The following is a 20755-nucleotide window of genomic DNA, read 5'->3' on the forward strand; positions in this document are numbered from 1 at the left end:
CGCGTGTCGCTTTTCGCCGCTTCTGCGCATGCGCGTGACGTCATTTTGAGTGTCTGCGCATGCATGAGTGGCGAAACCTGGAAGTAACGTGCTCTGTTACTTCCGGGTTGCCACGGAGCACACCTCAAACGCACTCAACATGAAGCATATTCAACCCGAGATATGACTGTATTAGAAAAACTAACCAACAAACTGAAACTAACACGGGGACAGATAGAAGAAGACGCCTTCACCCCAGTTCGGTTCCCCTTTATCACATACACAGCCCAACAAGACAACAAGAAGAACCCACCAACAGCATTCAAATCAATATGGCTAACCTGATCCAACCACACACACGCACCACACTCACACATGAAAACAAAGTTCACCACAGCCAATCAAACAACCAACCAAACCCTAGGCCGGGGTTGACAATTTTTTTTCCAGCAAGGGGCCAGTCCACTGTTCCTCAGATCTTGTGGGGGGCCAGACTATATTTTTTTTTGGGGGGGGGGAATGAATGAGGGACGATGAACAGTGTGTGAAAGGGCTCCGGAGAGGGCCTGCTTTAAATGGTGGCCGCTAGAGATGGGCACTGAGCCAATCGCGGGTCCTGTGTCTTGCGAGCGGCAGGGGCTGGTGGTGGCGGGGGGACGATGAGTGGCATGCGAAAGGGCTCCGGAGAGGGGCTAGCAGCAACAAAGCCCAGCCCCCTTACTCCTCTAGGCAGGGCAGGGAGAAGCCAGGAGGAGGCACCACCGCAGTGTGTGTGTGTGTGTGTGTGTGTGTGTGTGTGTGGAAGAGGGGTGGAAATGGTGCAGCCTGAACAATCGGAATCAGATCTACGCGGCGATTCCCGGACCGTCCGCGGGCTGGATCCAGAAGGCAATTGGGCCGGATCCAGCCCCCAGGCCTAAGTTTGCCAACCCATGCCCTAGGCCAACCCCAACCTCTCTCACCACCAAAGGAATACAAGCAAATAGTAAAGAGAACCCACACAAGTGACGCTGACACAAAACCCCACATATACAATAAGTAGAATTAAAACATTGCCACCTCACTCCACCCCACTCACCATTTCCCCCTCCCCCTCTTTTTTCCTTTTCTTCCTAATGTAACACTAACATCTCAACAGATGAAACTGATCTGTAGAAAGTGTACCTTGAAAAAAGAGACTTTTTTCAAGGGACATTGCACATACTTTTGTAAACCAAGAAATCTTTAATAAAAATATATTTTAAAAAAATTCTTTTTGCTATGTTGGTTGGTGTTCTAGATTTCCATCTCTGCCATACTTGACTCTGGTCATGTTTGAATGTTTTGTTTCCCATCAGAAATGTTAGTAAAAGTTGTGCTTTGCTTTCCATTGTGGAAGAGATTTTGAAGAGATTCCAGTTGTAATAATCAGGTTCTGCAAGTGTGATGGCTGGGAAGGGAGGCACTTAAACATTTACATGTATTGGAAACACCAACATAGCTTATTCAAAGAAACTGCCTCACTTCTGAAGTAGCAGTTAGTTGCCAGTTCTTGGATTTTAAACGAGAATAGATATTACTCATTGTTTAGGGATCATTTTATTATTATTTCATCAGTGTTATTATTATTCTTAAGGAAGAGACTGCTGACAGTGTTACAAAAAATCCTTATGATGCCCACTACTTCAGCATCCCTTGTATCATCACTTACAGAGAATCTACTCCGCATTCTCAAAGATGACGACAGAAGAATCCAGACTGTAAGTTCTAATTGCTCTTGTCAGTTTATATTACAGGAAAAAAGCCATTAAAAATGCGTGTGTGTGTGTGTGTGTGTGTGTGTGTGAGAGAGAGAGAGAGAGAGAGAGAGAGAGAGAGAAAGAATCACTCCCTGCTACGTCCCAAAAACTTTGAAAAAATCAGAGATTTCAGGGAACACTGAAAAAGCCTCATGAAAATTTTCTCGTCTAGAATGAGTGTAATGCCTTCAAATATATTTTTATCTCAGACATTCTGCAATATTAGAGAATAATTCTGACGCATGCAACACTCAGATCCATTTTTTCATCCAATCGCTTCCTATGAGATATCTCAAAGCGATTTAACAAAAGCATCTATAAAACAATTTTGCAATGAAAACTATTTCAAATCCAGTACAGGTATAGACTGGAAAAATACATTCTAAAGGCTTTTTATGACCTTTGTTTTAGTTTGGAGATACTAGAAGTATCGTGTTTGTGCTTTCTTTCTACTTTCCTCTTGGTCAGCCTTTTCACAGACTGGGAAACAAATAGCATCTTGCCCTGCCTTGCTGTAGGATAAAAAGGTTAAAAGGAGTTGGGACAGAAACTTCAAAAGACCTTTTGTGGCTGCCAAAACTTCAGAGGAAAAATCTGAAAGGTTTTGTGAGAACTGAGTTTTAAGCAAGATGCACAGATGGAAGTCGGCTGCAACTCGTATTCACAATTTTGCTTGTACAAATTGTACAGATTTAATAAACATGCTAAGTAGGCTATAAAATTGTACTAAGTTAGGGGTTACCGAACTTTTTGGACCAATTGCCACATTTGTAAATAGAAACTTGTAGATACACCTTCCCCTGCCACTGCAGTCAAGTATATACCACAATATTACGGTGCTTTTTTCAAATCTATTTCCAATGGGATTTGGTGCAGAGTAGAGAATCCTGTAGGTGTCAGGGATGGCCTTTCGGTGACCGATGAACTAAGATAAATAAATTTTGCACTTTATGTTAAAGCAGAAAGATAAATTCTGGTTTGATAAAATTTTGGTTTGATAAGTATTTCACACATATATATTTCTTTTAAAAAAAATCCCCAGAGCTTCATAAATTTGGACATTTCCAACACACCAGATGAAGTGCTTTTGCACTCAGCACCTCCTTGCCTCCCACATTCCATGCCGGAGTGAGAGCCAGGTACCATGACGAACTGCAAGTGAAGCCCATTTCCCACCCCCACCCCCCATCCCTAGGGGGAATTTGCTGACAATCCCCAGCCAGTGTGGTGTAGTGGTTAAGAGTGGTTGACTCGTAATCTGGTGAACCAGGTTTGATTCCCCGCTCTTCCACATGCAGCTGCTGGGTGACCTTGGGCTAGTCACACTTCTCTGACGTTTCTCAGCCTCACTCGCCTCACAGAGTGTTTGTTGTGGGGGAGGAGGGGAAAGGAGATTGTTAGCCGCTTTGAGACTCCATAGGGTAGTGATAAAGCGGGATATGAAATCCAAACTCCTCCTCCTGCTGTCATGGGGGCTGCCTCTATTAAGGCAGGTGGGACCGGAAGCCCTCATTAAGTATTTTTTTCCACACATTACAAAGAAACCTAATATAATTGCACTTGATAGCTCAGTATAGGAGCAGATAATTTTTTGTTTGTTTGTTTGTTTCAAATGCAGTACTGTATCCTTGCTTGCAGGAAGATGGTGCTTTTATTTATTAAAGCAATTTGATCAGGCACTTGGCCTTTATGCAGAAAGTAATACAGCGGTTCATCCTAATCATGATATCAAAAAGGCTTCTATATCCTTAGTGTTTATCTAGTGGCATGTGAACTTTTTGGGGGGTGGTGATGTTAAGGATATATTTAAGATGAAAAACGGGCTTTAGGGGAAAATAAATGGTCCCTAAAATCTGACATGTTTTTCTTTACTTGGTTATGTGGTGGCATTACCATTGCTAGAAAGAAGACAGGTTTGGGAGTGAAGTTATGCTAAGCAGCAGCATTTAGGAATGTTAAGAATCCTCCATCTGAAGCTTTACTTCACTGTTAAGTTTGGAGGGTTAGGGGCTTAATGAATGGATGGTCTAGCAGTGTAAACTATTTTGCATCCTTCCAAAAGTAACTGAAAAGGCGGGATGAATTTTTTTTTGGGGGGGATAGAAAATACTTGCAAACTTCTTCAAAATTTGAGCTGAGTACTAACTTTCTTTGCATCACCAGGTCGCTGAAATCATAACGGAGGTTCGTGATGAAATTATTACAGTAGACAAGCCCCCAGATGCAACTGAAATAAGAAAGCAACAGCTTAAAGTAAGTGGTGATTGCAGTACATTTTTGTTTTAAAGATTTGTCGTTTAATGTAACTGTAGCACCGCTTGAATATTTTAACAGCCCTCCCCAGCTTTACCATCGTCTACTAATACAAACAGAATTACTAGGAAAGGAGAGGAGTCAAGCCGTCAACAGCTTTGAGCTATTGCAAGACAGTTGCAAGTTGTTGCAAGACAGTCCAAATTGCAGTAGAGCTACTAATGCAGTATTGTCGGTGTTGTGTGACATAGAATCATATAATTGCAGAGTTGGAAGAGACCATGAGGGTCACCTAATCCTGTCCCTGCAATGCAGGAATCTTTTGTCCAATGTGGGGCTCGAATTAATAACCCTGAGGTTAAGTGTCATGTTCCTGTAGAGAGGAGAACATCATTCATAGACAGAAAGTAAGGCTTATGCATTTATCAGCCAGGAAAGTCACAAATGATGCACTGTTAACATCCAGGCAAGAACTCTCCCACAGTTATAGCATAACTCATTAAGTTCTAATATCTTTAATCATAAAGACTCACGACTGGAATGTAGGAATTGAGGGGTATAATCTGTTCCAGAGGAAGGGAGCAGCATTATATGTAAAGGATGTATACACTTGTGAAGAAATCTATGACCTGGAGCATGAAAAGCAAATTGAGAGTATATGGGTAAAAATTGTAAGAGAAACAACAGTGACCTTACTGTGGGTGTCTTCTATAGACCACCAAGCCAGATTGAAGACTTGGATGGTGCTTTACTAGAGCAGATTACCAAACATTCAAAGAGAAGAAATATAGTAATCATGGGGGATTCCCCGATATCTGTTGGGACTAAAACTCTGCTAAGAATGTAAGGTCTGACAAATTCCTCCAATATCCTGCCAACAATTTCATTTCCCAGATGGTGGAAAAACCAACAAGGGATCATCTATATTGGACCTGGTCCTCACCAATAGGGAGGGACTGATCGACGAAGTGGAAGTACTTGGAAACTTGGGAGGGAAGTGATCAATGTTCTTCTGGGTTTCAGGATACAGAGGCAAGGGAAAACTGAGCATAGTCAGACACACACTCTGGACTTTAAGAAGGCCAGTTTCAACGAGAAAAATGAATGCCCTTCTAAAGATGTTTTTATTCCAGACAGCACCAATAGCCAACGAAGCACAATGCTTTAAAAGGAATGGCAAAAAGATATAACTAGGTTCATATGGCAGGCTAAAAATTCCAGAATAAAATATAAGATTATGATTTATACTAAAGAAAGAGGTGGTTTCAGACTTAAAATTATACTTTGAGGCTTGTGTTGACTAAAGGAATGGATATTACTAAAGAATACTCAACTACAGTGGTACCTCAAGTTACAAACCCCTCAGGTTACAAACACTTCAGGTTACAAACTCCGCTAACCTGAAAGAGTTACCTCGAGTTGAGAACTTTGCCCCAGGGTGAGAACGGAAATCATGTGCCGGTGGCGCAGCGGCAGCAAGAGGCCCCATTAGTGAAAGCATGCCCATAGCTAAGAACAGTTTCAGGTTAAGAACGGACCTCCAGAACGAATTAAGTTCGTAACGAGAGGTACTACCGTATTAGATCTGGAAGGGCACGGCATCAAATTCGTTTGGAATGTGTGCCTGTGGTATGATAAAGTTAAAATACACAAGGGTTTCTCGAACCACGTGATCAGAAAAGAATTATACAGGGGGAAACACATCAAAAATTGTTAGAAAGAAAAGCACTGTTGTGGCTGTCACCGGTAGAAGAGTTAACAAGGAGCACTTGCAGAGGGATATTAGACATCTTGGGGGTGGGGTGGGGGGAAACGTAAGAAAAGAATGGAAGAGAAAAAAACTTGGTGATGGACTGGTTACAATACCATCAGCTAAATGCGTTATTTAAGATGGACAAAAAAATAAGGACTTGAGGGTCAAAGTTCCCAGTTTGAAAGAGAGCTTTTAGGGGCAAGAGAAGAAACACTATGTAAGATGTATAATGTGTTGCTAGACTGGGAAACGAAGGAAATCATCTATGATTAACTGGGCTAGAGATATAGGGCACAATATTGACAGTATTAGGGGAAAAACTTCGGAAAACAGATTTGAAATTCATTGCATGCTACACATGGAAGGAAAATTACATGAAGATGATTCCCAGATGGTAACACCAAGCAGATTAAAGTTGTTCAAATCAGAATTAGGGAGATGCTGGAAGTGTAAGGAGACAGAAGGAGCATTCTACCATACGTGGTGGACATGTGGTGTAGTTAAGGAATATTGGGTAACTTTTTCTACGAAACCCAGAAGCTTTTATTCTGGGGATTAATTACAACCGAAATCCCTAAAAGTCAGAATGAGCTCAGGCTTACAAGACAGGTTAAAAATATTTAAAACAACGTTTCTTTGGCTATGTCTGAAGTAAGAGGAAGAACAAGCAAGTGGTAGGTCCTCTGTGTGGGGAAGATGGAGAAATGCTATTGGGTGAAAAAGAAAAGGCGGAACTGTTCTTAACTACTTTGCCTCCGTCTTCACCCAAAAGGAAAGTGATGCCCAACCTGGTGATAACAAAATAAATGATGTAAGGAGGGAGCTGCAGCCAAAGATAGGGAAAGAGGTACTAGGGGAACACTTAGCTGCTTTAAATGAATTCAAATCTCCAGGGCCTGATGAGCTGCATCCAAGGGTACTAAAGAAGCTTGCGGATGTAATTTCAGAGCCATTGTCTATTATCTTTGAGAATTCTTGGAGAACAGTTGAGGTCCCTACAGACTGAAGGCAGGCAAATATTGTTCCCATCTTCAAAAAGGGGGAAGTGGAAGATTCAGGTAACTACTGACCGGTGAGCTTGACATCAATACCAGGGAAGGTCCTAGAACAGATAATTTAACACTTGGTCTATGAGCATTTAGAAAAGGATGCTGCGATTACCAAGCTCATGGGTTTCTCAAAAATAAGTCATGCCAGATCAATCTGATTTCTTTTTTTGTTGGAATTACAAACTTGGTGGATCAGGGAAATGTTGTGAACACAGTGTATCTTGATTTCAGTAAGGCTTTTGGCAAAATCCCCTGTCAGGGAACTGACATCGGAGTGGGAGGCGAAGGGGAGGCTCCTAGATGATGCTGGAGAAGGACCCAGCAGCAGGGGGAGAAGCAGCTCAGTGGAGGGGGAAGCATTTAAGCGCAACACCAGGAACAAAAGTGGGCAGATGGGGAAATCGGAGAGAGGGCTCCCGGACTCTTCACTGGAACTCAGTGAGGAGGGGACAGGTCCTCCGCTACCTACGCCCTCCCTGCGCAGAAGGCTCCCACGCAGTGAGAGGAGGAGGAGACTGGGTGTCAAACAACTCTTATGTTGGAAGAGATTCAAGAAACGCCCACTGACGGATTCTGCCAGTGACTGAGGCAGTCATGATTAGAAAGGGCTGTGCAGTCAGAAAGGTTTAACAAGGCAAATTAGCCTAGAGAGGCACCAGTTTACGCACGAGTAACTCATACTCATCACATCCCCCATGATATTCTTGGAAGGAAGCTGGTAAAATGTGGGTTGAACGAGATAACTGTTAGGTGGATTTGTAGCTGGTTGACTGACAGAACCTGAAGAGTACTCAATAATGGCTTCTCATCCTGGAAAAAGTGACAAGTGGGATGCCGCAGGATTCTGTCCTGGGGCTGTTGTTGTTTAATGTCTTTATAAACAACTATCAGACTTTTAGAAGACATCTGAAGGCAGCCCTGTTTAGGGAAGTTTTTAATGTTTGATGTTTTATCATATACTGTATTTAATATTCTGTTGGAAGCTGCCCGGAGTGGCTGGGGAAACCCAGCCAGATGGGCGGGGTATAAATAAATTTGTTGTTGTTGTCGTTGTTAATGACTTGGATGAATGAATTGAGGGGATGCTCATCAAATTTGCAGATGGCACCAAACTGGGAGGGGTAGCTAATGACGCAGAAGATAGAATTCAAAATGACCTTAACTGATTGGAGAACTGGGCGCAAGCTAACAAAATGAATTTCAATAGAGACAAATGTAAGGTTCTGCACTTAGACAGGAAGAACCAAATGCACAACTATAGGATGGGAGACACCTGGCTTACTAGCATTACATGTGAAAAGGATTTAAGGGACTTGGTAGATCACAAGCTTAACATGAGTCAACAGTGTGATGCAGCAGTAAAAAAAAGTTAATGCTATTCTAGGCTGCATCAACAGAAGTATAGTGTCCAGACCAAGGGAAGTAATAGTACCACTCTGTTCTGCCTTAGGGGACATGGGTGGCGCTGTGGGTTAAACCAAAGAGCCTAGGGCTTGCCAATCAGAAGGTCAGCGGTTCGAATCCCCGCGATGGGGTGAGCTCCTGTTCCTCTGTCCCAGCACCTGCCAACCTAGCAGTTCGAAAATACGTCAGAGTGCGAGTAGATAAATAGGTACCACTGCGGCGGGAAGGTAAACAGCGTTTCCGTGCGCTGCTCTGGTTTGCCAGAAGTGGCTTAGTCATGCTGGCCACATGACCTGGAAGCTGTACGCCGGCTCCCTCAGCCAATAAAGTGAGATGAGCGCCGCAACCCCAGAGTCAGTCACGACTGCACCTAATGGTCAGGGGTCCCTTTACCTTTTTATTCTGCCGTGGTCAGACCTCACCTGGAATACTGTGTCCAATTCTGGTCACCATAATTTAAGAAGGATGTTGACAAGCTGGAATGTGTACAGAGGAGAACAATCAAGAGGAGATATGATAGCCATCTTCAAATATCTCAAGGGCTGTCACATGGAAGAGGGAGGAAGCTTGTTTTCTCCTCAGGTGGATAGGACCTGAACCAATAGCTTCAAGTTCCAAGAAAGGAGATTCCCAATAAACATCAGGGAGAACTTTCTGACAGTAAGAGCTGTTTGACAGTGGAATGTTCTCTCTCCTTCACTAGAGGTTTTTAAGCAGAGATTGGATGGCCATCTGTCTTGGATGCTTTAGTTGACACTCCTGCATTGCAGAGGGTTTGCATTACAGGACTAGATGACCCTCAGAGTCCTGCTCTGGAGGGTAGGATTCGAGGCTGTGGCTTCAAGTTACAAGAAAGGAGATTACGACTAAACATTCAGAAAAACTTTCTGACAGTAAGAGCTGTGTGGCAGTGGAACAGACTCCCACGAGAGGTGGTGGACTCTCCTTCCTTGGAAGTTTTTAAACAGGTTGGATGGCCATCTGTCATGGATGGTTTAGCTGAGATTCCTGCGTTTCAGGGAGTTGGACTAGATGGCCCTTGAGGGTCCCTTCCAACTCTTAAGATTCTATGATTCTGTAAGGATAGGTGTACCTGTCGATTATTAAGTAAACTTCAGTTCCAAAGCGGTCACAAGTTAGGCATTAGTCCCTCACGTTAGATGTGGCAAGTTGAAGGCGAGGCTGTAAAATCAATTTTAGAAATAATAAAAACTGCTTTCGTATTATAATTTCTGGTTTTCCTTCCAGCTGGCTGAAATTAAAGTGAAACTTATGGAAGCAAAAGATGCATTGGAGAAAAGTGTGGCTTTGCAGGATTTCAGCCAGGCATCCCTGTTGAAAGAGAGAATAATGGAACTGGAAAGCATTAAAAGTGACCTGTTAAAAGAGGCCGAGGAGCCTCCAGCCAAAGAAATATGCATGGAAAAGGTGCTGACCTTTACACCAGCTACTCGGGTTCAGTTACATCGTTTTTAAATAAGCATGAATGTATTTGTGTGGTTTTTTTAATTGGTACAAAGTAAACCTTAAAGAAGTATACTTCTCATGTTGATGTGTTGTAATGCTGACATCAAATAACAGTTTCTGTGTGATTATTTAGGCTTTGTACACAGTGTCTATTTCTCAATTATGAAGGACTAGAGAAACCTTGGACCAACCCTAGTATCTTAAAGGGATGGAATTGGAGATACAGTTTGTGGGGTGTGAAGGTGGCATTCTACAGTGTGTTCAAATAATTATTATTTTCTCCCCCCCTTTTTTTTAAAAAAAAGAGTGATCCTGAAACATTACTGAAATGTCTGATGATGTGCAACGAACTTCTCAAGCAGCTGTCCCTTTCGAAAGGATTAGGCCCAACAATGGATGCAATAATTGAATCTTTGGTAGGTGACAACAAAAGATGACATACCTGGGAGTTGAGAATATGTATTCTGAGCTGCCTGAATATTAATATTCCATTTCTGAACTTTGTAAATGCATATTTGGACAACCAAGGACAGAAATCAGAGGGTTAGGCTGGGCCTCAGAGACTCTCGCCTCATCTCTTTGCAGAACAATAGAATCTGGAGGATCAAACCATCTACTCCAGACCTGACATAGATCGCTAAGCATCATTTTTGTGCCAATTTTTAAAATTAATTTCCCAATAGTTCCCCAATAATAGTCCAATCATAACAATATCAGTTAATACAATTGTTCAAATACCAATTAATTCCCAGTTAATACATTTTGGTTAAAGTGGTTCCCTGCGTAGTGGATTTAATGCATTCCTGATAATATATTTTTGCATTCCATAATCTTATTTATTTCACTTACATTACAGTTAAAATAGTACTGTAATACTTTATACTACAACTGCATTCTTAATGATTTCTAATTGTATTATTATATTACTTAACTTTATAAAACTTCAAGTGAGGAGCTGTAACTGTTATCATTGTTCTGTCCTGCGTGTGAAAACTGTTATGTCCGTGGAGATTCCTTCTGATCATATATGGCAGGGGTCAGCAACCTTTTTCAGCCGTGGGCTGGTCCACCATCCCTCAGACCATGTGGTGGGGGGGGGGGCGGACTATATTTTGGGGAAAAAAATAATGAATGAATTCCTATGCCCCACAAATAACCCAGATATGCATTTTAAATAAAAGGACACATTCTACTCATGTGAAAACACGCTGATTCCGCAGGCCGGATTGAGAAGGTGATTGGGCCGCATCTGGCCCCTGGGCCTTAGGTTGCCTACCCCTGATATATGGTGTATCTTCCACTTTTTCGACTGTTGTCTCCCATCATGGCTTGGGGCAGAACTCTATCTCTCAACCCCTTGATTCAATGTTTCAAATCCACTCTGTCCCACTGATTAAACTGTCTCAGATCTTCGCCATTCTCCCCCCCCCCCCCCAGCCTGGGAAGAGTGGGCTATTTTCAAACGTCCAGATGATTCAGTTCTCCTTTTGAACTCCTAAGACCTCTGCATTCCTTTTTCTCCCACAGCCCGCAGTTTCTTTTCATCCTTACAGCTGAGATTTATGGCCAATTATCCTTCAACTTAGATTGCATTCCAAATCATCTCAAGTAGTGATATGGGAGGTTGGATTTGCTTTGGTACACACAGCCAATCTCCATCCTTAAGGCGCTTGTTGGTCAGTTCTGCTTAGCCTGGAATGCCTGATAGCCTATCTTCCTTGCCTCTACCAACCACTGAAAAGACAGAGCAGTGAAAATTTCAGGGAGGAAGAAAAGTGATTCCATTTCTAATGTAAAACTTATGAAGAATTAGTTCTGTTCTTTATTCTGCGCTTTCAAATAAATGCAAAAATTACTATTCCGGGGTGGGAGTGAGGTGTTAACTAGACAGATTGCCTGTTTGAATATTCCTATGATAAGTTCTGAAAGGGTGGAAGTCAGGTGTAGATGAGAATCACCTTTCATTTTCCTGTTTAGTTGTCTGAAGGAGATTCTTACTCACCCCAGATAAGCAATTTAATGACTGTTTGGAAGATTATGTCAAGCTTTACATGAAATGTGCATTACTGTTTGTTTAGATCATCCCAGGAGTTACTAATATCCATCCAGCTGTAAGAAATTTGGCAGTTTTATGTTTGGGTGGCTGTGGTTTGCAGAGCGAAGAATTTGCCAGCCAGCACCTTGCATTGCTGTTGCAGGTAAATATTCTACATTGTGACCTTTCTAAATTATCTCATTTAAATTAAGAAACTTTATCGCTTTGAAAAGTAGTGGGGTGTAAAGGCTCGTTTAACTTGCATATCTTTCCATGGAAAGGTGCAATGGGAAGCGATTTGCTAATTGATGAACCTGGCATATCAACAATTGACCCCCATATTAGTAAACTTGGACTTTCTTTTTTGGCTCAGTACAAGAATGCATGGCCTCTTACTGTGTCATGATGAGGCAAGTTCTCTTGCATATTGAAATCTTTCCTTCCAATTGGATGATTAAGAGGTGATTGGTTGTTACCCTAGTGAGAAAGAGAGCTGCAGAGCTGTAGTTTCCCACATATAAGTGGAGTTAAGAATTGGATCTCCAACCTTGGCACCACTTCATGTAGAAGGAAGCAAAAACAAATTAGAGATGAGCTTTCGGTGTCTCCAAATTTGGGAGTTGTGTACAGCTATTAACCAAATGAAAAACAACAAAGCCCCAGTCGTTCATTATTACCTAAGAATGTGCAGCTTTTCTTATTGTTTTTTAATCTTTTTATAACTTGGGGTTATTAGCATTTTTGGGATGCGGGTGGCACTGTGGGTTAAATCACAGAGCCTAGGACTTGCCGATCAGAAGGTTGGCGGTTCAAATCCCCACAACGGGGTGAGCTCCTGTTGCTCGGTCCCTGCTCCTGCCAACCTAGCAGTTTGAAAGCACGTCAAAGTAGATAAATAGGTACCGCTCCGGCGGGAAGATAAACGGTGTTTCCGTGCGCTGCTCTGGTTCGCCAGAAGCGGCTTAGTCATGCTGGCCACATGACCTGGAAGCTGTACACCGGCTCCCTCGGCCAATAAAGCGAGATGAGCGCCGCAACCCCAGAGTCGGCCACGACTGGACCTAATGGTCAGGGGTCCCTTTACCTTTACCTTTATTAGCATTTTCAGGGAGGGGGGATTAAGAGACAATAGTGTGCAAAACCGACACAGAAGGCAAGGGGATTAAATTGGTCACATTTATGAATTCAGATATCCTGTTCATCTTTCTAATGCCAGGTCTTGCAAATTGATGAAATAAAGGTAAAACTAAGTGCTTTAAAGGCTGTCTTTGACCAACTGATGATGTTCGGGATGGAACCTTTCAAAGCAAAAAAGGGAAAATGTGCCCAAAGTGAAAATGAAGAGAATGAAAATGAAAAGAGTGGAAATGAAGAGAATGAAAATGAGGTGACTAAGGAAACTGAAGAAGAAACTGCAACTACCCACAATCTCCTTCAGCTACTTTCTGGGTTCTTAGACAGTGAGGTAAGGTCATGAAATCAGCTAATATTAATACATGGGGTTTTATTGTTGTTTTTTTTAACAAAAGGATAGAAGTATGTTGGTTATTAAATATGAAAGCAACAACTGGTATGTTTTGCAGCTTATTATTTCAACAGAGCTAAGTATGTAAAACTGACTTACAAAAGACATTTTTGCTGCTGCTACATGTTTGTTTACATAGATTCACTACTTTTCCTTATTTCTTGGGCTCAGGACAGGCAGCAGGAGGAGCTCACAGTCCTAGATAACATTAGTACATTAAAGAGTTTTGCTTCCAAGATAAAAGGTGGAAAGACCTCATAGTTTGGAATTAGCATTAGGGGAAAAAAGTTGATTATATATATTTTCTCTGTGAACTAATTTAGGTCAGTGGAGATGACGAAAGTTAGAATAAATGATAATGGACCTTCTCTGGGGAAGATAATGTAGTTTGCAGTGGGGCAGCCCTTTCCGAGGTAGTGAGAAAGAACAATTGGTTCTTGTCTGACAGGTGTTGTCTTGGAGGTGTTGAACACATGGTATGGTGCCATCTTGTGGCTGAAGGCAGGAGATTCAGACTGGTCTTTGTCCATTGGCCATGCCTCCATCACCTCAGTCATTTGAATGGATCAGACTAAACTCATGTAAGGAAATTAGTGCCTGAAAAGCAGTAAAACAATCAACCAAACTACAGAAACTTAGTAAAAAGGGCATTGCAGCAAACACATAGGTCCACCCAGTTGGCTGCCTTTCTATTTTTTCTCCTATCTATGCTGTCTCTTCAACACCTCTGAGGAATACCTGTCCAATGGACAAATACCAGTCGGCTTTCCCCATCTTTAGCCACAGGAGGGCAGCATAACCCACCATGTTGGGTGTTCACCATCTCTGGAGAGAGAAAAAACATTACAAAGGGTCACCCAGTGCAATTGCCTCCATCCCCTTTAAACTCTGTTTTAGAGGCTGTGTAATACGTGTGAGAGGTTTTACTTTTGCAGATGTGCTAGGGTGTCACAATTTATGGTTTCTTCTTTACACTGTTGCTTTTTATAGAGCTGATATATCTACTGTATGAGTGATCCCATACCACAGATGATTGAGGGCTGTCAAGTGCTGTTGTATTAATCTTACTGTACGAAACCCAAATAGCTTGCTCTTTTTCCTTTCTAGGCTAAATGAACAAATGCAACCCTAAGTAAAACCTTTTTCTAGATTTCAGAACTCAGGACCGTATCTGCTGAGGGCCTAGCCAAACTCATGTTCTCTGGGCGACTGATTAGTGCTAAGCTGCTTTCTCGACTTGTTTTGTTGTGGTATAATCCGGTGACTGAAGAAGATACCTGTCTCCGACATTCCCTAGGCGTTTTCTTCCCTTTATTTGCTTACTCAAATAGGTACGACTCTTGCCACTCCACTTTCCCCCTCCTTTTTCTACATTTTAACCAGTTTGAATTTAACATAATTGGACAACAGGAGGAAAAAAGTTTGTTTTTATGCTTTTATGAGAAAAGTTGCCTGACAGTGTAGTGCACTCCTATACATGCCTATTCCAAAGTTAGATCCACTGAGTTCAGTGGGATTTATTCCCGGGTAAATGTGCATAGGATTGCAGTCTCATCTCATTCTTTCTAACCTTGTCCTCCAGATGCCTAGCTACCGTGAGTAGCTTATCTTGGTTTAGTGTGCTGGGCAAGGCCACTTTACATTTCTGTACCTCCCTATGGTTATCTATCCAATTTGCTTGGGCAGAACCCAATATTTCATTTGTTCCTCACTTGAGTTTGGAAGAACTTCCTATAGTTTTGCTTTATTTCAAGTTTCTAGAAGTAGAATTTTGATATCAAAGAGCCCGGTTTTACAAGACTATAAAGGTATATTCCCCCCTGTATTGGGGATGTGCATGGGAAGCATAGATGACTTGGGTCCTCCATTAATGCATAGAAATTACAAGACAAACAAGTTCCCTTGAATGTGTATTACAAGATCTGGACATACTTTCTGGAATGCTTCTTGTAATGCATTATATTAACATCTACTCCATTTAAAAAATCCAGGACAAATCAGGAATGCTTCGGAGAAGCTTTTCTTCCAACTTTAAAAATATTGTTTAATGCTCCTGCATCTTCACCATTGTCTGAAGTTGATGCAGCAAATGTTTCTGAGTTGTTTGTGGACCTGACAAGACCAAGTGGGCTGGATCACAGCGCTAAGAATTCACGGAACTACCAGGTATGCAGAGTCCTATCCTATTTTGCTGAAGCTGAGATTGAGCAGTGCCTCCTGATACCTGGTAAATGCTACAAGATGATTGTGGCACAGGAATTTTCAATATTTGATTCTTTCCCCGTCAGCCTTCCCCCTTTTTGGCAGCTTGGGAGCCGCAGTCGGGAGGGGCGCTGTTGTCCCACACCCCCGACGGCCCTTGTGGTGGCATCTGGGGGGGGGGGTGCTCTCCGTTCCGGCCTTGGAAGGCAAGGCCAATTTTTGTAAGGTTGTGCTGCTTTAGGGAGAAGGAGCCATGTCGCTTTGCTGGCTACCTTCCCCCGTCTTTTCGGTGGCTTGCGGACAGGATGGGTGCCTGTGATGCCCTGGAACTCGGACTCGGAGCCAGAGGAGTCTCAGTCTGCACCGGATCCTTTGCCCCAGGTGGCATCTGAACCTAGTCTGGGGCCTGATTCTGAAGAGCCCCAGTCTGCACAGGTTCCCCTGCAACAAGCACCAGCTGGGCTGAGTCAGGAGCCTGAGTCTGCCCTGGCTCCAGATGCGGGGATTACCTTGTTGCCTTCAGCTGGGCAATCACTTACAGCTGCCCCACTACCAGTTGGGTCAGGGGGAGGCTGAGGTGGCCTCTGGGTCTAGTAATCCACCAACGTCTCCCGAGCTGCAGAGACTGAGGTCTGAGAGAAGGAGAGGCCTGAGTACTCGCAGGAGGAGTGCTCGCCTTCAGGTGAGACAGGGAAGTGAGTCATCGGGGGATCAGGACCGGCCGTTAGCCCGTCAGAGATAAAAGGCTGCTGGACCCTGCCCCAGGTTGCGGGAGCAACATTGCTGCTTGCTGGAACCTGCCTGTTACCCTGTGCCAAGCCTCCCCCAAGCTGCCGAAAAGAAGGGAGGAAGGCCACCGGACTTTTTTTCTTTCCCCCTCCTTGAATTTTAAAGGTGTGGCTTATATTCGGGCCAATACGGTAACTGCAGAAAATTCTTAAACCATAAAGACACTTGTAATGTGGATTTTTAAAATTTATTTTTTGGTCATTATGGTTATATAATAAATAGGTAAAGGTAAAGGTAAACTGACCATTAGGTTCAGTCGCGGACGACTCTGGGGTTGCGGCGCTCATTTCGCTTTATTGGCCGAGAGAGCCGGCTTACAGCTTCCGGGTCATGTGGCCAGCATGACTAAGCCGCTTCTGGTGAACCAGAGCAGCGCACGGAAACGCCGTTTACCTTCCCACCGGAGCAGTACCTATTTATCTACTTGCACTTTGACATGCTTTCAAACGGCTAGGTTGGCAGGAGCAGGGACCGAGCAACGGGAGCTCACCCTGTCGCGGGGATTTGAACCGCCGACCTTCTGATCGGCAAGCCCTAGGCTCTGTGGTTTAACCCACAGCGCCACCCGTGTCCCCTATATAATAAATAGATAAGGGTAAAAGAGGCAGTTAATTTAATCTTAAAGATGGAATGCATAGAGGAAGGGGAGGAGGTCTGAGGGTTTGAAAGAACTCTATTTTAATGTTGGAAATCGTTTTGTTTTATACGTATACAAGTTTTTCAAAAACTCAAAAATTATTTTAAAAAGGAAATTCTTAAACAATATGCAGTCAGATATTATGACGTACTATTACCTTTTCCAGGGGTTGACAGTTCATGATAATTTGGCAGTGAAAATATGCCATGAAATCTTGATGGATCCAAGTGCGCCTGATGTCCGTATCTATGTAAAAGCTTTGAGTTCCTTAGAACTTAATAAAGACTTCACAAAAGACCTGCTGGTTTTATTAGATGAGATCCTTGGGGTAGGTAATCACTTTTTAAATTAAATTTGGAGTGTTTGTGTGTGGAATAGTGCTTAAATGGTAGCCCCTTAGCTTCATTTGCCATAAGTAGAACTTAACTGAATAGGAGAGATCCTTTAAAACAAGAACTTCCTGACCATGTGAGATAACTTTGGTTTTTATGGTGCAAGTTGCCTCTGAGTCAAGTAATTAATAAATGACCCTGTAGAACTTCATTTTGGAAAACACGTATTGTTGATGATAAGCCTTTATTTGCTTTTATTCTGCCGATTCTAAAAAACCCATAGAATTAAAACGAGTGACTTTAAACCTTGGTATAAATGTTTTCCAGCACATTCCTATATCTCTCATGTTGCTGTTTGATTATTGGCAGTTATTAACTTGGGCTTCTTTGTTAATGTGTGTGTTAAAGCTGAAGTTAATTTAAACTGCTTTACATCCAAGATGGAGAAAAAGATGCATGTGTTGTTATGTTGATATATGCCCATTGCACAATTACTTTATAATTAATTCCCACCATTTAAGGTTGTATTAATATTCACCATTATCCTTCACTGCAGAAATTGAACGATAAAATGTGTTTACGAATGATAGAAAAAGTGAAGAGCAACATAAACGGGGAAAACAGAATTAATGGAGGCATCTCTGAAGAGGTACAGGAAACGGACCTTTCTCAAGTAACTCAAGACACTGCTAGCCCCGACAAACACCACTATAATGACAGAACATCTAATTCCGCTGACCAGAATGGAGAAGGTAATGTAAAAACAATAAACTAAAAAAGACCTCTGGTGGTTGTTTTTTAATTCTTCTCTCTAGAATAGCTGTCTAATGTAAAGAGTGTCTGCTGTCTAATGCTGCAACCCTGTACCCACTTATGTGGAAATAAATCATTGAGGCATATTTCTAAGTAGACATATGCAAGATTGCAATATAAATCAAGTTAACCTGAGAGAAAACTGTTCAACTTTATGCCTGATTCTGTATTGCCTCTGCATCAAGGAGAGCATCCAATAAGGTTTTTCTGCACAAGACCCACTGAAATGAGTGGGGAGGCATTTATTACATGTACATCCTTTAAATATTTTTGTATTTTGCTTTATTTATATCTTGCCTTTCCGTCAATGAACGCAAGGTGGAATACAGTGGAACCTCGTGTTACGGACAGGATCCGTTCCGGAGCCCCACCCGTAACACGGAACTGACGCGAGCCAAAGGGCCGCATCTGCGCACATGTGCGATGCGATTTAGCACTTCTGCGCATGCACGAGCGGCAAAACCCAGAAGTAACCTGTTCCGGTACTTCCGGGTTGCCGCAGGACGCAACACGAAGCGGACATAACATGAGGTATGACTACATGGTTTTTCTCTCCCCTTGTTGGATAGCTTGGCTTCAGAGATGATGATTGTTTCAAGGTTACCTCATTGAGCATCACAAATGAGTGAGGATTTGAACCTCAACAGTGCCAACATCCACTCCCCTCCACATTTTTACATGGCGATGTGCAGCAAAATTCTGGTTGAGGCTGCAGGTGCCTGCCATCTTCCTGGAAGTCGCCAGCCTTGACTTTGCTTTGCAAGGCAGCTGCTCTCGAAAGCATACGGATTGATATGGCTAACTTGACCCAACAATCAATCTCTCTTCCACCACATACGCAAAGAACTCTCGCTGCAGTCAAATGTTGTTGTTGTTTAGTCGTGTCTGACTCTTTTTGACCCCATGGACCAGAGCATGCCAGGCACTCCTGTCTTCCACTGTCTCCTGCAGTTTGGTCAAACTCATGCTGGTAGCTTCGAGAACACTGTCCGACCATCTCGTCCTCTGTCGTCCCCTTCTCCTTGCGCCCTCCATCTTTCCCAACATCAGGGTCTTTTCCAGGGAGTCTTCTCTTCTCATGAGGTGGCCAAAGTATTGGAGCCTCAGCTTCAGGATCTGTCCTTCCAGTGAGCACTCAGGGCTGATTTCCTTCAGAATGGATAGGTTTGATCTTCTTGCAGGCCATGGGACTCTCAAGAGTCTCCTCCAGCACCATAATTCAAAAGCATCAATTCTTCAGCGATCAGCCTTCTTTATGGTCCAGCTCTCACTTCCATACATCACTACTGGGAAAAAGACAACCAACTGTGCCCTGCCCCTGAGCCTCTCTCACTGCCAAGGAAAAATAATAAATGAATGGAAAGAGAACCTATCCAGGATACACTGGCACCAACCCCCCCCCCAAACTAAAAGAATGTTAAGTTTTACCATCACACCCACCCCTTTCCCCCTCTCTTCTCCCCCAACCTTATACACTCATAGCTCAGGTTGAATATGCTTCATGTTGAGCGTGTTCGAGCATGCGCTCAAAATGACGTCATGCGCAGAAGCGGCGAAAAGCGATGCGTGCGTGTGCAGATGTGCCATCGCTAGTTACGTTTGCTTCTGGATGCGAACGGGGCTCCGGAACGGATCCCGTTCGCATCCCGAGGTACCACTGTATTGTATACAACACTAATGTTTCGCATCAAATGTAACTGATCTGTAGAAAAGATGTCACAACCTGAAAGAGAGACAAAGTGCATACTTTTGTAACCAGAGAAAATCTTTAATAAAAATTAAGGAAGAAATGAAGGAAGGAAGAGGTACTTACTGGCTACTGTCTCGTAAGCTCGCTTGGGAGCACTAGGGTGGCATGGAGTGATGGGGCTGATTCAGGGCTCCCCCAGAGGGTACCGTGCCATTTTAGTGGGGACATGTGCAGTAAAACTTTCAATTGGATTTTTGCCCCCTAAATTTAGGGCCTGTGATCCTAAACATTTTTTGTGTGAAAAGGACTTCAAATCTCAGAAATGCGTTTAGGGATGCTTGGATACTAATTTCTGCTTTTGATATTCTTTGTGTTAAGTAGAAAATAAAGAAACCACTCAAATAACTGAAGAGAGAGAAAGCACAACTGCAGTGTCAAGATCTTCAAGAAAGAAAACCACAAAAGGTATTTAATATTCTCCTGTAAATATATTAATAGTATTTGTTTTGTGAGGGCTTAGAAACATTTTTTAAAATATTTTATTTAATTAAGATTTCCCCATAATACAGTAAAAGTAGAACTACAGAAGATACAAACCGAATAAGTAAAATATAAAGTTCTCTCTTAAAAGTAATTATTGGCTCATATAACCCACAGAGGACAGTGGCTCCTCCCAGCTCTCACCTGGGATCTTTCCTTTCTCCTACCTGCTTCTTACCCTGGGGACCAACATTTCCTTTTTTTTTAAAATAATATTTATTACTTTTCCAAAAAAATTAAACACTAAAAAAAGAAAAAACACATACAATACAAAACATTAAACTAACAAAACAAAACAAAACAACAACAATAAAATAAATCTAACAATTTCATTATCCCATCTTTCGTTCACTTGTTTCCACGACCTCCTCGCATCTCCCTTTTTGTATTCCACTTCTGTTAATTGTTTCAGCAATTCCTTTCCATCTTCCTGTTTTCTATCCTATAATTATCTTAACACATTCTAACCTTATCTTTCCCTTTAATACTCTGTTAATCTATTTATACTT

General features: G+C 42.5%; 1 protein-coding gene across 4 annotated transcripts in view; it reads left to right on the forward strand.

The window, feature by feature from the left end:
- Positions 1 to 20755, forward strand: part of NCAPG (non-SMC condensin I complex subunit G) — a 36617-nt gene that overhangs the window by 12285 nt on the left and 3577 nt on the right. For 3 of the 4 annotated variants that reach the window (XM_081019859.1, XM_081019860.1, XM_081019861.1), the window contains exons 10-20: positions 1595 to 1718; positions 3921 to 4010; positions 9465 to 9644; positions 9989 to 10099; positions 11762 to 11881; positions 12935 to 13183; positions 14393 to 14574; positions 15235 to 15409; positions 17038 to 17199; positions 17760 to 17955; positions 20085 to 20171. In XM_081019859.1, coding sequence (XP_080875985.1) covers positions 1595 to 1718; positions 3921 to 4010; positions 9465 to 9644; positions 9989 to 10099; positions 11762 to 11881; positions 12935 to 13183; positions 14393 to 14574; positions 15235 to 15409; positions 17038 to 17199; positions 17760 to 17955; positions 20085 to 20171 — 1676 coding nt within the window. The remainder of the gene's footprint in view (positions 1 to 1594; positions 1719 to 3920; positions 4011 to 9464; positions 9645 to 9988; positions 10100 to 11761; positions 11882 to 12934; positions 13184 to 14392; positions 14575 to 15234; positions 15410 to 17037; positions 17200 to 17759; positions 17956 to 20084; positions 20172 to 20755) is intronic. The other variant, XM_081019862.1, reaches the window with a different exon arrangement.

This window comes from Podarcis pityusensis (assembly GCF_964106645.2).
Source record: "Podarcis pityusensis genome assembly, chromosome: 9".
Classification (NCBI taxonomy): Eukaryota; Metazoa; Chordata; class Lepidosauria; order Squamata; family Lacertidae; genus Podarcis; species Podarcis pityusensis.